The sequence below is a fragment of the Chelonia mydas genome, chromosome 3 (genome assembly GCF_015237465.2).
Source record: "Chelonia mydas isolate rCheMyd1 chromosome 3, rCheMyd1.pri.v2, whole genome shotgun sequence".
Taxonomy (NCBI): domain Eukaryota; kingdom Metazoa; phylum Chordata; order Testudines; family Cheloniidae; genus Chelonia; species Chelonia mydas.
Window position 1 is genome coordinate 77,374,390 of NC_057851.1, and position 13,647 is coordinate 77,388,036.

The 13,647-nt window shown below is 38.3% G+C and overlaps 1 protein-coding gene across 11 annotated transcripts in view; it reads right to left on the reverse strand.

Annotated features, from left to right (window-relative positions):
* The window catches only part of HACE1 (HECT domain and ankyrin repeat containing E3 ubiquitin protein ligase 1), an 89,259-nt gene that overhangs the window by 34,517 nt on the left and 41,095 nt on the right, over window positions 1-13,647 (reverse strand). For all 11 annotated transcript variants that reach the window (XR_005224654.2, XM_007067001.4, XM_007067000.4 and 8 more), the window contains 7 exons: window positions 9,008-9,345; window positions 6,543-6,611; window positions 5,735-5,822; window positions 2,703-2,814; window positions 2,506-2,603; window positions 2,219-2,306; window positions 288-437 (listed from right to left, as the gene is read on the reverse strand). Coding sequence is in view for 10 of the 11 variants with exons in the window: in XM_007067001.4 (XP_007067063.1) it covers window positions 288-437; window positions 2,219-2,306; window positions 2,506-2,603; window positions 2,703-2,814; window positions 5,735-5,822; window positions 6,543-6,611; window positions 9,008-9,345 (943 nt within the window). In the remaining variant the exon portion in view is untranslated. The remainder of the gene's footprint in view (window positions 1-287; window positions 438-2,218; window positions 2,307-2,505; window positions 2,604-2,702; window positions 2,815-5,734; window positions 5,823-6,542; window positions 6,612-9,007; window positions 9,346-13,647) is intronic.

Consider the following 13,647-nt stretch of genomic DNA (forward strand, 5'->3'; position numbering starts at 1 on the left):
AAAAGTTGCTCTACTAAGATTCCCCATTCAGAAGTACCCAGTATACTTCCATTTTCAACAACTTTAGTATTCCAATCTAAGCCTTTCTTCAGAGAATGCCAGTCATGACATATTGTGCTGTAACTCTGATGCACGCAAAAAGAGACTTACTTTCACATCCACCATTTTTTACCATAGGTCACCAAAGATGAAAGCCTAGTACATAAGTAACTGTACCACCAAGCCACATCATTTATATCATTTACTGCAATGAATTTGTCTAAAACAGGATTTTAATAGAACCATACCAAGAATATGCTTGTAGAATGACCTTGTGAAGTAAATGTTGACCAGCTGCCTGTGATTCAGAGCTAAACCCAAGATCTGTCCAGCAAATCGAAAGTAGTTCAAGTGATCAGGATTTACAGAAGAGTTGCTGTTTGGCTGGAAGGTTGTTCCTATGAAACAAAAGGGTGCTATTATATTTAGTCATAGTTTTAGTCTGTATCTTACAACTGCAGCCTATATAATTCTACTGTAATTTGAATCTCTCAAATATATTCAACAGTTGCAATTTGTTCGTAGGACAACAAAAACAAAAACAAAGCCATACTACCCCCTTTTCTGAGCAATCTATTTTCTTGGTGTGACCAAAAGCAAAAAAGCAAAAAAACAGGATAAAACTTGTAATTACTAATTAAAACTGAAACTTTGATATTTCTTACTGCACACACACATTCTTAACATTTCAAACAAAAACAACATTTCCCAGGGCCAAAGTGTGTGTATCTTCTTCACCTCAATCTACTGAATTTACAAAAATTTGAATATTTTTCAGAAATATTTACATTCTTGCTGGTTTGGAGTTAAAGTATAAAGGCCATCTAGAGCGAATATAAAACACGCATAGCCAAAACTTGGGCACAACTTACAATAGGCAAGGTCTGACACGATGAAAAAGGAGGAGGAAATGTTCCTCTGTATAATTAAAATTTAATTATGTAATTTCAAGTTCTCGGTATCTTTCTACGTAATAAAAAGTTGAAGCAAGTTCTCCAGATTTTTAGAATTAGCGTGCATTGTTCAATAGACTATAATTAGAGCCAAACAACTTGCTTAAAGTGTAGCTGTACTTACCTGTGGTCTATTTCAAAGCTATTTTTCTTCTACCTAAGTAATCAACTCATTTGATTATCTGAAACACTGAAGTAAAAATTTGTTCTGGTTTTTGTGTGTTTGTTTTTAGCATATTCGAATTCAGATTGTAATTTCTGTACTACATTCAGCAGGACTAAAGTGATATAGGAAAGAAATGGGTTAAAATGGAATTTTAATAGACAATCAGGGATGACTCTGAATTATGCCCTCATCATAAGGGTAATAATGAGCTACTACATATAGGCCTCAATACCGACAATCCTTACGCACAGGCATCATTTTACTCATATAAGCAGTTCCATAGCTATTCACATGGCTAAAGTTCTGAACATACTTTAAGTGTTTGCAGGATTAAAGCCTAACAGCTCCTCTTCATCTATTAAAGCATGGTGACAGAAAGTTCAGTCTCTCACACACCTTCCTAAATCCTTTTTCCCAGCTTTCAGGATGCAACATTTGCTGGCTGAGTTCTCTTTGCAGTTTCCTAAGAAACTGGTAGAAGGAGTGAGTGAGACAATCCCTACTGCTGAAGAAAGCTTTACGGCTAGAAGATCTGTTGGGTACCCAAGAGACAAGACGCTAGGCACTGAAGAGCAATTCTGGGGAGATGAACAGCTGTTTTTACTGCAGAAATCAGTTGTGGGGCTGATGTCAAGACGTGATGAAAAACTCCCCATATCCTGCCTGCACCAGCCCAGGCATGCAAGTAACTGCAAGGGGAAAGACTGCACCCTTTTGCTGCTGATGCATGAGGTACGTCTTCTTACTACCCGGAAAAAGACAGGAAGATTAAACTGGAAAGTCAAAAAGACCTAAAATAGAATTTCTCCACCCATGCCAAAGAAAGAGCAATACTGGCAAGTCAGTCAGCAACACTTCAACTTATAAAAGTTGCTTAGTTCTCAGTTGTAGTTAATGGACAGTGCACACTATTTCTTTAATAGCAAAGGACTTTTTCTGTTCTTTATACCTTAATTGATAATGGTTTGCATTATGAATAATTTATCTGACCTTTTCCTTAGATTATGAACATTTGCTGAAGCAAAATGTAAAGTTAGAAGAACAAGAGATACCAACATACCATCAGCTGACTGGGTGAACAGTGCATAATCTGGGTTAACTATCTCATTGGATAAGATATCAAACCATTCACGTACCACACCTTGACCCTACATGTCAAAAGGATAACAATACAGCACAAAGAAATTTAATTTTACAAATAGTTTAACAAAATGAGTAACCAAATATATTTCTTAAGCAAAAGTATAAGAGTATTGTTAAAATTTCATTTAGATTAAAATTTTAGTTAGAATTAGTATAAATGATTTATATATAAATCAAAAAATTGTTTATGAAGGTTTTACCCACCATGCCTTCTTCGCCGTGGAATCGCACCGCAATCCCCTGCTTTAGCTTTGCACAATTTGCTTTAAACACAACTTCACAGCTACTCCTAAAAATAGAATCTAAATATGAAACACTAGTTAATTTTATATCTTAAAAGAAAGAATCACAAAAATATTACGCACTTTATACATGCACTCTTTCTCCTTGTAGTGTAATACCTCTGTGAACCAACAGGATGTCATTTTCATTGACTGGTCTGTGCACCATGTCTGAATCTGGCTGTCCAGAGTGCAAATGTTCATAAAACCACTCACAACGATCTTTAAAGGGCTACAAAACAAAACAGGTGAAAAACGCCCAATGTATTAGTCAATCATTCTCAAGGCTAGTAATCAAAGCATTCTGTTAAATTTACTTTAAATATTAAGCTCCAGTGAGGGACTTCATTAAAGAGTAATTAGACATTTCAACAAGATTTCACAAAGGAACTAAAAGCAAAATCAAGCACTAATCCTGAGAAAAGAACATACAAACATTCTGTATAGCTCATTTTTGTATTTGGAAAAGACAACACTTAACAATTCAAGTGCTTATGTCCAGGCACTTTGAACATTAGATCTGTAATTGAATACATTTGCAACCAATTAGCTCACTTTTAAGTTCAACAATGAATTCTCACAAATAATGTTTTCTTTGAAACTATCCTCCACATGGTCTATTTAGCATATTAACACAAGCATATGCTTCCGTTCTTATTCCTCATTGATCCCCTATGCTAAAGAGGCCATAATCAATAGTACCAGACAATAATAGGACTTCACTGAATAGGATGATGGAAGAGGTCTTCGGTAAAAGTGAGCAAATTCAGAATGGTTTTTGATTTTTTTGGTTGGTTGGTTGGTTAACTCAGTTATTTTCTTCAGCTTTGAGAGAAATTCAGTATGTCTGATTTGGTTTTGACCGAAGTTAGGCCCTGACCATACAAGTACAGCCATGTTTTTGTAACCAGTTCATGACACCCATGTGACCCAGTTATGTGTTTGTCTTTCAGTACATCACTTCTATCTCACAACCATAGTTAAAATACAATCATGCATGTGCACTTACTATGCTATCTGCATCAGTGCATTCTGGGAAATGTGGGCAGCTACTTAACACATCTCAGCAGACAGAACGCTTAGAGAAAATGCCAGAAGCAGCATTGCGGGTTACGTGTTCAGGCAAGGAGGACTGGCCTCACCAGTTACACCATCAAGCTTTGAAGTCCTTTCCACACAGGACCGGGTGGAGCGGGGGGGGAGATATGTACTGAAGAAGTGGGGTTTTTACCCACAAAAGCTTATGCTCAAATAAATCTGTTAGTCTTTAAGGTGCCACCAGACTCCTTGTTGTTTTTGTGGATATAGACTAACACAGCTACCCCCTGATACTTGACAGGTTATCAACTGTGGCAGATGACAGTGAACAGAGAGTTGTGGAGACAAATCATGTTTATGGCCAACCATGCTGCTAAGTGGTTACAAACTTATTTAAATTATGTAGCACAGACAGGGCCTTAATCTGAAACTGCTCTGGTTTTTAAGAAGCTGTTTGATGAAAGAGGTTTTCCTCATTTAGGGTACTGATTCTCTGTTTCCTCAATTTAATAAAGGAAAAAGTCTCATAGACCCACCTCCCCTCACAACACCCAAAACCCCCACTGTTGGATTCTTAGAATATTTTATTGTAGAGTCCCCTGATACTCCAGAGACTATAATGAGAATTACGGACTCAGAAATTCAATATTTTAAATCCTTATTCATATGGTGTTTTGTCCACCATTGCAGGTTTATCTTAAAACTAAAAGTAGAAGCTGTTCTAAGATACAAACAAAAAACCAAGTATAACTCTCTTGATAGAAAAGTCAACACTGTCATTAAAATGACAGCAACAATGAAAGGTATGATTTACAGTAATTCAAAGTACTTTTGAGACCTCTAATTCAATAGCAAATAAGAGCCATGGAAATGGAAACAGCCAGGATTCCCTAGAAATCTATACAAAATGACATTTTTCAGCAGATCTCACCAGAAAGGTAGTTCCATCTTGTTTGACTCATAAGATTCAAACAATTGTGGCGACTGTTAGGGGATTTTGCTTAGAACAAGGCCTGACACAAGGTGTGTTCTCTCCCATCATCACTTGGGGGAAGCAGAACGTGCCTTTACTTGCTTTAGTGGATACGATACCAGAATACGGGGCTTGGCTGGGTACAATATGGAACAGAACTGAAAATCATCTAGGGCACTGATAGCTAGCACACACCTCTCACATCCTACCCTGAAACGTTAGTCACATGGTAATGGACGTGGGTTCATAAACTCTAAGTTCTTAAAATAATTTTTTTCCTTTGTGGACTATGGAGGAGAGGGGAATCCTCTCCAGACCCTTATAACTCTCAAAATACAGAATTTCTTTAAAGAGATTTTTGCTACTCAGGCAGCATGGCCCAGAGCTGGCCTACATGCCTTCTTAGGATTTGAGCAAATCTTTAGAGAAATTTGTCTAAAGGACCAACAAAAATGGTTTCTTATCATAGGTCTTTCTAATGAGCAGGACTACAGAGAATATTAGGAAATCACCAGACTATCCCCAGGAGTAAAGGTGCTCTCTTGTGCAATTTGTTGAAGACTGAAAGAAACACAAAGTGCTGCCCACAAGCCACCCACCAGCAGTCCTAATGCAGACTTGGATAATGATCACATTGCAGCCGATGCTAACATGTGTGGCCTTGTGTGCAGCAGTAATACACTGACAGTACTGGGTTTTGTTTCCTGCCCTTTTACTTAACTCACAGGAACACAAAAAAGAAAGAAAGCAATTGCAATAATACCCAAGTTTTTTAACCTCAGATGGCACGTGACAGGTGGTAGGAGGTATACTACAGAGAGCAAGAGAGTGTCCTGGCAACATATCTGACTGAAGTGAGCAGCCACAGCAGAATTATAAATTGAAGACTCAGACTAATCATTGCGCAGCTGCAGGCCAGAAACAGTTGGTCACAATTGTCCTCAAAGTACTTCAGTTATATTTTAAGTGGAAAAGATAGCAGTTAAAAAGTTCACCCTGGCAACTATCACAATCTATTTGTTTAAGCTCAAATACTAGAGGTAGTTAACCTTCACTCTTTAGAGTTAATCAGTACCTTATGGCTGTGCAAATGAAAAAAGAGTTGTATTGAAGATGTAAATAAGCAGTGCTTAACATTTACCTGTGCTTTTATGATGTGCATGAATCTTGACATCAGTTCAGGGCACTCAAGGAGAAAATGAAAGTGGTCAAAAATTATTTTGGGGTTTCTGAAAAAAAAAAGTTTTAGGTTGGAAGCTTACTAGTTGCAGGTGCACAGATCTAACCAAAGTCTCATGACAGAACTGAGCATACCTAAAAAGGTATTTTAAAAAGTCTAACAAAAAAAATGATTACAGGATATTTTCAAGAAACGCGGTCATTGCATAAAGTGTGTTTTCCTGACTCATTTCGCAGGAGGCTTGCATTACCTCACCTCACCTCAAGAGGCTCTTTAGAGAGAGGACAAGGGAGTAGACTAAGCAATCCTCAGAGGAACTATGGGAGCAGCCAAGCATAAGGAGAAGACAAACTAGGCTGTATGTTTCATTCAACATTCCTTTGTGAGTAAACCAAACTCTTGGGAGATGGACGGTAATTTTGACCGGTCATGTGGACTGTGTTTGGAGCAGCGTAGGAAATGGCACCTACTCACAGACCAATAGTTCTAGTTCTTTCTTGACAAGTTTTGGGATACGAAACATACAGAACAGTTGCTTACGTACATATTCATTCAAGCCTCATTCCTACAAACGCTTGTGGACATACATCATTTATGCACAGGAGTACTTCCACAGAGTGCAATGGGCCTACTAATGTGCTTAGTTAGATGTGTATGAATACATGCTGGATCAGGATTGTACCCAGCAAAGAACACCTCTGAATCACAATTAAATATGAATTTGTAACTAACATTTTAGTCAAGTAAAAATAAACTTTTGAAGGCCTACCGGTTAACAAAGCACTTAAGAACATTGTCATGTTTGCAGACAAATTCTATAAAACGAGGTGATGTCATCCTGTAATACAAACAAAATGTACTTAGTTGTAAATAATTTTTGTTCAATGAAAATAAAACAAATGGAGAATTTAAGATTATACAACAAACCTTGTAATTTTAAGTAAAAAAATCCTATGCAATCCCTGTATCATGTTGAGGTAAAGGATTTTTCAAGTATATAACTAACTAGATATACTATAAGATTAAACATCACCACTGTGGATGCAATGTAAAGCAATCAAGAAGGCAAGAAGAGTCAAAGCCTGGCCATGCAGCCTGACTGGTAACTGCTCTCCTGGGCGTATGATTTATGTTACAGCCTAACTGATCACATGCTTTTTCTGCAGGATTTTTGCTTCTTTCACTATGCAGGTGGGAATACATGCTAAATTGTATCATCCAGTGCATACATCCTTTCTACTATAACGTTAAGAGCACCTAACATCTGGAGTTTATATTTAAATATACAGAGCATGTTAACATTACTGTGTTTTTAGTGGAGCTTTTAACTGTTTAAGACAGATCTCAAAAGGTATTAACATCTGAAGGTGAACTAAAACATTTAATACAAACAGATACCAAAGGCTTGTCTACACATACAGAGCTGCAGCTGCACCACTGTGGCACTTAGTGGAGATGCTACCTACATCCCTGGTAGGTACTCCGCCTCCCTGAGAGGCGGTAGCTATGCTGACAGGAGAAGCCCTCCTGTTGACATAGCACTGTCTGCACTGGGAGTTAAGTCAGCATAACTGCGTCGCTCAGGGATGTGGATTTTCCAAACCCGTGAGCAATGTAGTTATATCGACATAAGTCTGTAGTATCGACCAAGCCAAAAGACATTAACACGATCATGACCTTTCACCTGTCCACACCTGAACTTCAAAACCTGTATTTCTCCAGCAAGAGGTGATGACATGAAAGACCTCAAACGTTTTAGGGAACTGCATCCTTTACACTGCTTTAGGCTTCTGATTTATCAGTTCTTGCAGGAGAATAGTTCTGGAACTTCCTCTTAACTGCCAAGACCTGAAGTTATTTTAAAATATATTAAATGCTTTTAAAAGTTTTTATGGTTTTAAGCCTACCCTATATCTACATCCAGTATTGTGCTAACCATTGAGTGGCTAAGAGTTTTGTGCAATCACTATAATCCTCACTTAGAGGGGGAACCCTATTTTTAACCTATTTTTCTAGTTTTCTTTAATCTATTTTCCAAAGTATACTCAATATTTAGAAAGAGTTGGAGACTGTAAAAGTTTGACTCCCTTCTCAACTTAAAAAAGAGGACATGTTGCCCGTGTCAAAAAACTTCCATCTACAACTGATCAGCCTTCAATTAATTTTGCTCTATTGGGAATATCCTCTGGATTCTAATCTAATCTTGCAGAGTTAGACAAGAAGTTTTTTTTTTTTATTACTCCTACTGCTAAATATATTTATGAAAGCAGAAACATTTTCTTTTAGATTTGAATTTGTGAAAGAAGTGTTGCATGGACAATAGTATTCAATGAAATTCTAGCCTTAGTAAAACTGAGGGAGCAGCAATACAAGCTCTCTTACACTATCCCACTAATACCAACAGTGTTATGCTTCTAGGGCAAGTAGCATATTATCAAGCCAATTTCAATCCTTTATGTCCAATAGATTAACAAGAAGAGTTCAGTTATAATGGAGACACTTGTCTACTAACTAGGTATTGGACTGCATCCGACGAAGTGGGTATTCACCCACAAAAGCTTATGTTCCAATACGCCTGTTAGTCTATAAGGTGCCACAGGACTCTTTGCTACTTTTATAGGTATTGGACTGAGACCACCAATCTATTTCACATGGGCCATTAGAACAGATGTCATAGGGTAACAGCTTTTTAGTGTCTGCTAACCTGGGACTGAATTCATAATGGGCGTGACCTAGAGATAAGGCTTTGTACACCATTACAATTCTCTGCAACATCAATTCAGATGAGTTCTGCCACTGGTGCTTATTTTTGCATGAATGACAGTTCTGATTTTTCTGACATCACAATTATAGTAGCAGTTATGAACATAATTATGTGAAACTAGGGAGGACTTCACATGTGGAATATAAAGTGGAAGTAGTTGAACCCCAGGAGATCACGTTTTCCCACAACTATCACATGTAATAAGACAAAAAAGGCAAAAACTACTCAAGATACTCAATGTGAGCAGAATTGCACTGAGAATTTTCATGAGACAGCAGCAACACTAAGAAAAGGAAGGTAAGCTACATTGTTTAGAAGCGTTAGGAAAATAAAATACTTGAACAAATGAAAGAAGCACAGAGCAATCCCTTCATTGTCGTTAGTTTAATATGTCAGCATTCATATTTTCACAAGAAATCAGACTAATTTTAAAAAATAAAATTTTAGATAATGAGCAGAATCCTCCTTACCCTTGAGGCATCTGACAGGAGCAGCACATATAAAAGGCTTGAATGACAGCACTCAGTCTGTTTGCTGTCACTGAGATAACATCCTGGCAATCCGCACAAGCTTCCTGCTTGCTTGGAACATCATATGCTTTAGAATCCCCTGTGTCAGTAGATAGCTTTTCTCTGCTCTCAGTTCCTGCAGCATCAAAGGCAGGCTTAAGAGTATCATCCTGCTGATTTGGCCCTTTCTGCTTTAGTAAAATGGATGTAATGTTGGCAGAGTCTCTTTTGTTTTTCATCAATTCTGTAGCTATTAGAACTAGCCATTCATCTAATGAGTGCCAGAGTAATTCCAGCGGCTGCAATGCACAAGGAAATGACAAAAATGTAATTGGACATATTTGGGAATATTAGAAATAAGATCACACCATAAATAAAGACAAGTACAGCATGACTTCCATGCAAATGGTGAAGCTGCTAAATTAAATTCTAATAAAGCTTATCTCATAGATGAGTCAAGTACTTGTTCAAGTAAAATCTTTTCACATATCCATACAATAATCTAAAAAACCTATCTACAACCGCGGAGAAAGGAGCAGGGGAGCTGAATCAAGTAGTAGATAAAGAAGAGATATATGATCACCTGGTGTTTTATACCAACTTTAATTTATAACTCTCTCACACATGCGTGCTGGTCCAGCAGTTGCTATGTACTCACTACTGACCAGAAGTAGCACTATCCTAACTGCTAGGGTCAGGCAGTGAGACAGATGAAATTCAAGTCTTAACAATCCTGAGTATACTATTTGAAATGTTGGAAGTCTGAACAAGTCTGTTCTTTTTTTATATCTAGATCAAGCAAGCTGCTCCAATCAGGTGGACCCTTGCACCTATACAGAGCCCCAGTTAAGTCAACAGGGCTCTATGCAAGCGCACACTAACCATCAACATAGAGTTTGCCAGAGCAGGACCAAAATTAATATTTTTATGAGTAGTTCTGCTAGTATCATCAACATCTCAGTTCATATGGCTAATATGATCATTTCACCGGCTAGAAATAAGTTTATTGGTATAATTATGGAAGTTTCCCCACTGCCCTTTAAAAACCAATCTCATTCACTATTTTGCAAACTGATTCATAGAGCAGTTTAATTTTTGTTGGTTTGTTTGTTTTTGTTTTTTTACAGGACAAGATATTTAGTATCTATTTTGTTTAAGACCATAGTTCACTAGAGGTGTAACTGAAGAGTATGGATTAAGTAAGGCAGCTTTTGTATGCACACACATTATCAGTTCATCCCCCATCTTAAAAGCATTATTGCAGAGGTACAATAGAACCTCGTTTATCTGGTCAAATTGGAATCGGGACCAGATCAGATAATCCAAATTCTGGAAAAACCGGAAAATGTGATGCTGCAGCACCATCTAGTGGCCACAGGAGAGATTGCCCACTTCTGGTCCTGGAGTCCTGGTTCATCTGGTAAATGTGTAGAGCCTGTTAAGGGAGAGTCAGTAAACAGGGTTCTGCTGTACTTGAGAAGTGGGATCTGGACCTCTCTCCTTATAACTTCAGTACTCTGTTCCTGCCACTGACTGATATCTGTTTTCTTTGCACCCATGCTGACAAAACAGTATACGGATGACACTTCTTAGGGGTCACCTCAACTGAGTGCTTCAACATAGGAGTCATTTTTACCTCAATTATTTCTCACAAGAGATCAGAAGGTTAGCTTCCCTTCAAGGATGCATGACTGACTTTACCACAAAACAATGTAAGACTTAAATGTTTTAATTAAAAACAAGATTTACTGAATTATAGAAAAATCAGATTAAAAAGTAGCTGTATACATAACATATATACTCAGAAAGACAAAGCTAGCCTTGCATTTCTAAAGCATGCTTTCTCCTAAGTATTTCAGATGCTTGTCAGACACCCTTCTTGATTTCTTAGGACTCCCGTTTTTAATTCTCTGTTCCATTATGCCTTGAAGGCATCAAATTGGTATTCCTGGAGGTTTGACCCCAAATTCATTCAGACTGTATTCAGAGCTGTGGTCTAGACGGTTTCAGTTCCTGTTTTCCTATTTCAACATTGTAACTTACCAAATGTGAATCCGCACCCCCCCCCCCCAAACACATACTTCCAAAGTGGTCTACGTTTTATACCAGCATTAATGACCATGCCTAAGCAGGATGACTTAGCTGAAGTGGTCACCAAGAAACCAACTTCATTTGCTTTTAAAAATGCAGACCTTACACTTCATTCTATAATGGTAAGAATTAATTTAATTCTATTCTATATCCAATATGAATAAGGAAAAAGTAACTGATCTCCATTTTCTCTTTGCGCAAGGGGCTGTACTTGACCTCTCAAGGCCCCTTCCAGTCTTATATTTCTAGCACACATGTCAAACATCCTTTGAGTCATATCATTTTTATTTTTTGTGTCCAGAAAGCCTACTGTTCAGTAACACACGGCACTACCCCTTCCCTTAAACCTATTCATGTTGCTTGTGCAGCACTTTCATTCTCTACTAGAATGGTTCTCAACCAGGGGTACGTGTACAATATTTCAATAATAGTGTACTGTGACACTTTTGTATTTCTATGTCAGATTTGTAAGCAAGTAGTTTAAGTGAGGTGAAACTTGCAGGTACGAAAGACAAAGACTCTTGAAAGGGGTACAGTAATCCAGAACGGTTGAGAACCACTTCTCTACTGACCTGAAATGCCAGAAATCAAACCCAGCTCTCATGCTGCAGTATACAGCAATACCTTCCAGTCAACTGACAAATGTTTTAGTTTTAACAAGTTTTAGAGCAGGGAACCACTAGTCCATAAAAGCAATAGCCATATGACAACAAAAAACCATAATTTGATTCTAGAAATGAGAGAATCAAATGTTACAGGCTTCTCTGATTAGGACAGGGCGATTATGCAAAGAGGTTCATTAGTACACTGTCATATTTAACAAAACTATCAGAAAAAAATCAAAAAGACTTCTTAAAAAAATCAGCAGAACAAGATGATTAAAAACTTAATACAGGCACTGAAGCCTACAGAATACTAAGCCACAATTCAGGCATAGCATGTCTAACATTTATTTGTCCCAGTGATCTCTTAAAGGATATTGCTTTGGATGCACAGGGAAATTGGTCAACACCAACATCAACTTTGGGCTATTTAATGCTTAATCAATAACAAGACCATCATAATCTTTAATTCACCCATGGATGAGGCATCTGACCTTGCATATACTACCACCACTTAATTGGATTGCATTGTGTTAGTACCTGGCTGGAATAAGATGAACTAAGTCCAATGTGAACTGAATTTGGACCAGGAAAGAGGTATTACTACGTTTTTTGTATTTGATCTCAGGTTTAGAAGATGCCCACTCTCAAGGACATGACTATCAAGTTCAAGTGTCCTGGAATACAATTAATTTGTAAATCTGGAAGTGTGCAGATCACATCAGTATCTATTGGAATTACTAGCCAAGTTTATTGAACTCTACAGTCTTAAAATAGTCCCAGTTTTAGACCCAGATAAAAGCAAACTGGCTATGACTTAAGCAATGTAAGACAGAAGCATGCTTGCAGGGAGAAACATTTAGAATAAGCAGAAGTAGCACCTGCATGATTTTTTCAAAGATAGTTTGCTCTTTTAGGGTCCTATTGGACAAATTGTTGCCTCCAGTTTACAAGGTAGCAAAGGTAATCTATAGTGAGTTTGAACACACAATGCAGAACAAGAAGTTCTGATCCTTTTCTAATGACTACCTCAAAGCAGCCATCCATGCCTGTCACTGACAAACTAAAGCTGCAATTTGATGTGGGACCATTACTTCAGTCTTGAATCTGAAATAATTTGAGGTATTCAATGAAATATAATGGAGAGGAGACTAGAGCCTAGTCAAAGTAAACAGAAAAGACAGACTTTTCTCACAGGCAGACTTTTAATTTGAGTTAAAAGGGATTTTCCTTCAAACTTGGGTTTCTAAACAAAATGTATATTAACCAAAGGACTTCTTTGCACAGCCAAAGTTGAGTATAATCAAGCAGTGAGTTTTAATTAGCTAGTGATTCCTTCACCCACGAAGAGGGGCTGACTCCTAGTGCACTCTATCATCTGCATGACACAGGTAATACACCCACTTTTAGTACCTTTGGAATAGCTTAAATGAAGCTTGGCTGGGTCTGTTGTAGTGAGTTAAGGATGGAATCTTAACTATGCCTCCAGTAAGATCACAGCTATTCTCTTCCCTCAAAGTGTGAGCTTTTTCCATGTCAGCCCATGCTCAGGGTCTATCCAAACCCTTTTCACCTCTCCATGCCAGATTACTGTGGCCATTTCTTCTTTTTTTTTTACTTAAGTGTATAAGCAGGGATGGGCAAACTGCAGCCTGTGGGTAAGGTCTGGCCCGTCGGACCTTTTAATCTGGCCCTTGAGCTCCCGCCGGGGAGCAGGGTCGAGGGCTTGCCCCGCTCCGGCGCTCCAGTTGGGGAGTGGGGCCAGGGATTTTCATGTAGGGGCAGCCAGGGAGCTCCACATGCTGCCCCGCCCCAAGCGCCCGCCCCCTCCTCCACCTGTAGTTCCCATTGGCTGGGAACTATGGCAAATGGGACCTGCAGGGATGGCGCCTGCAGACGGGACGGCCA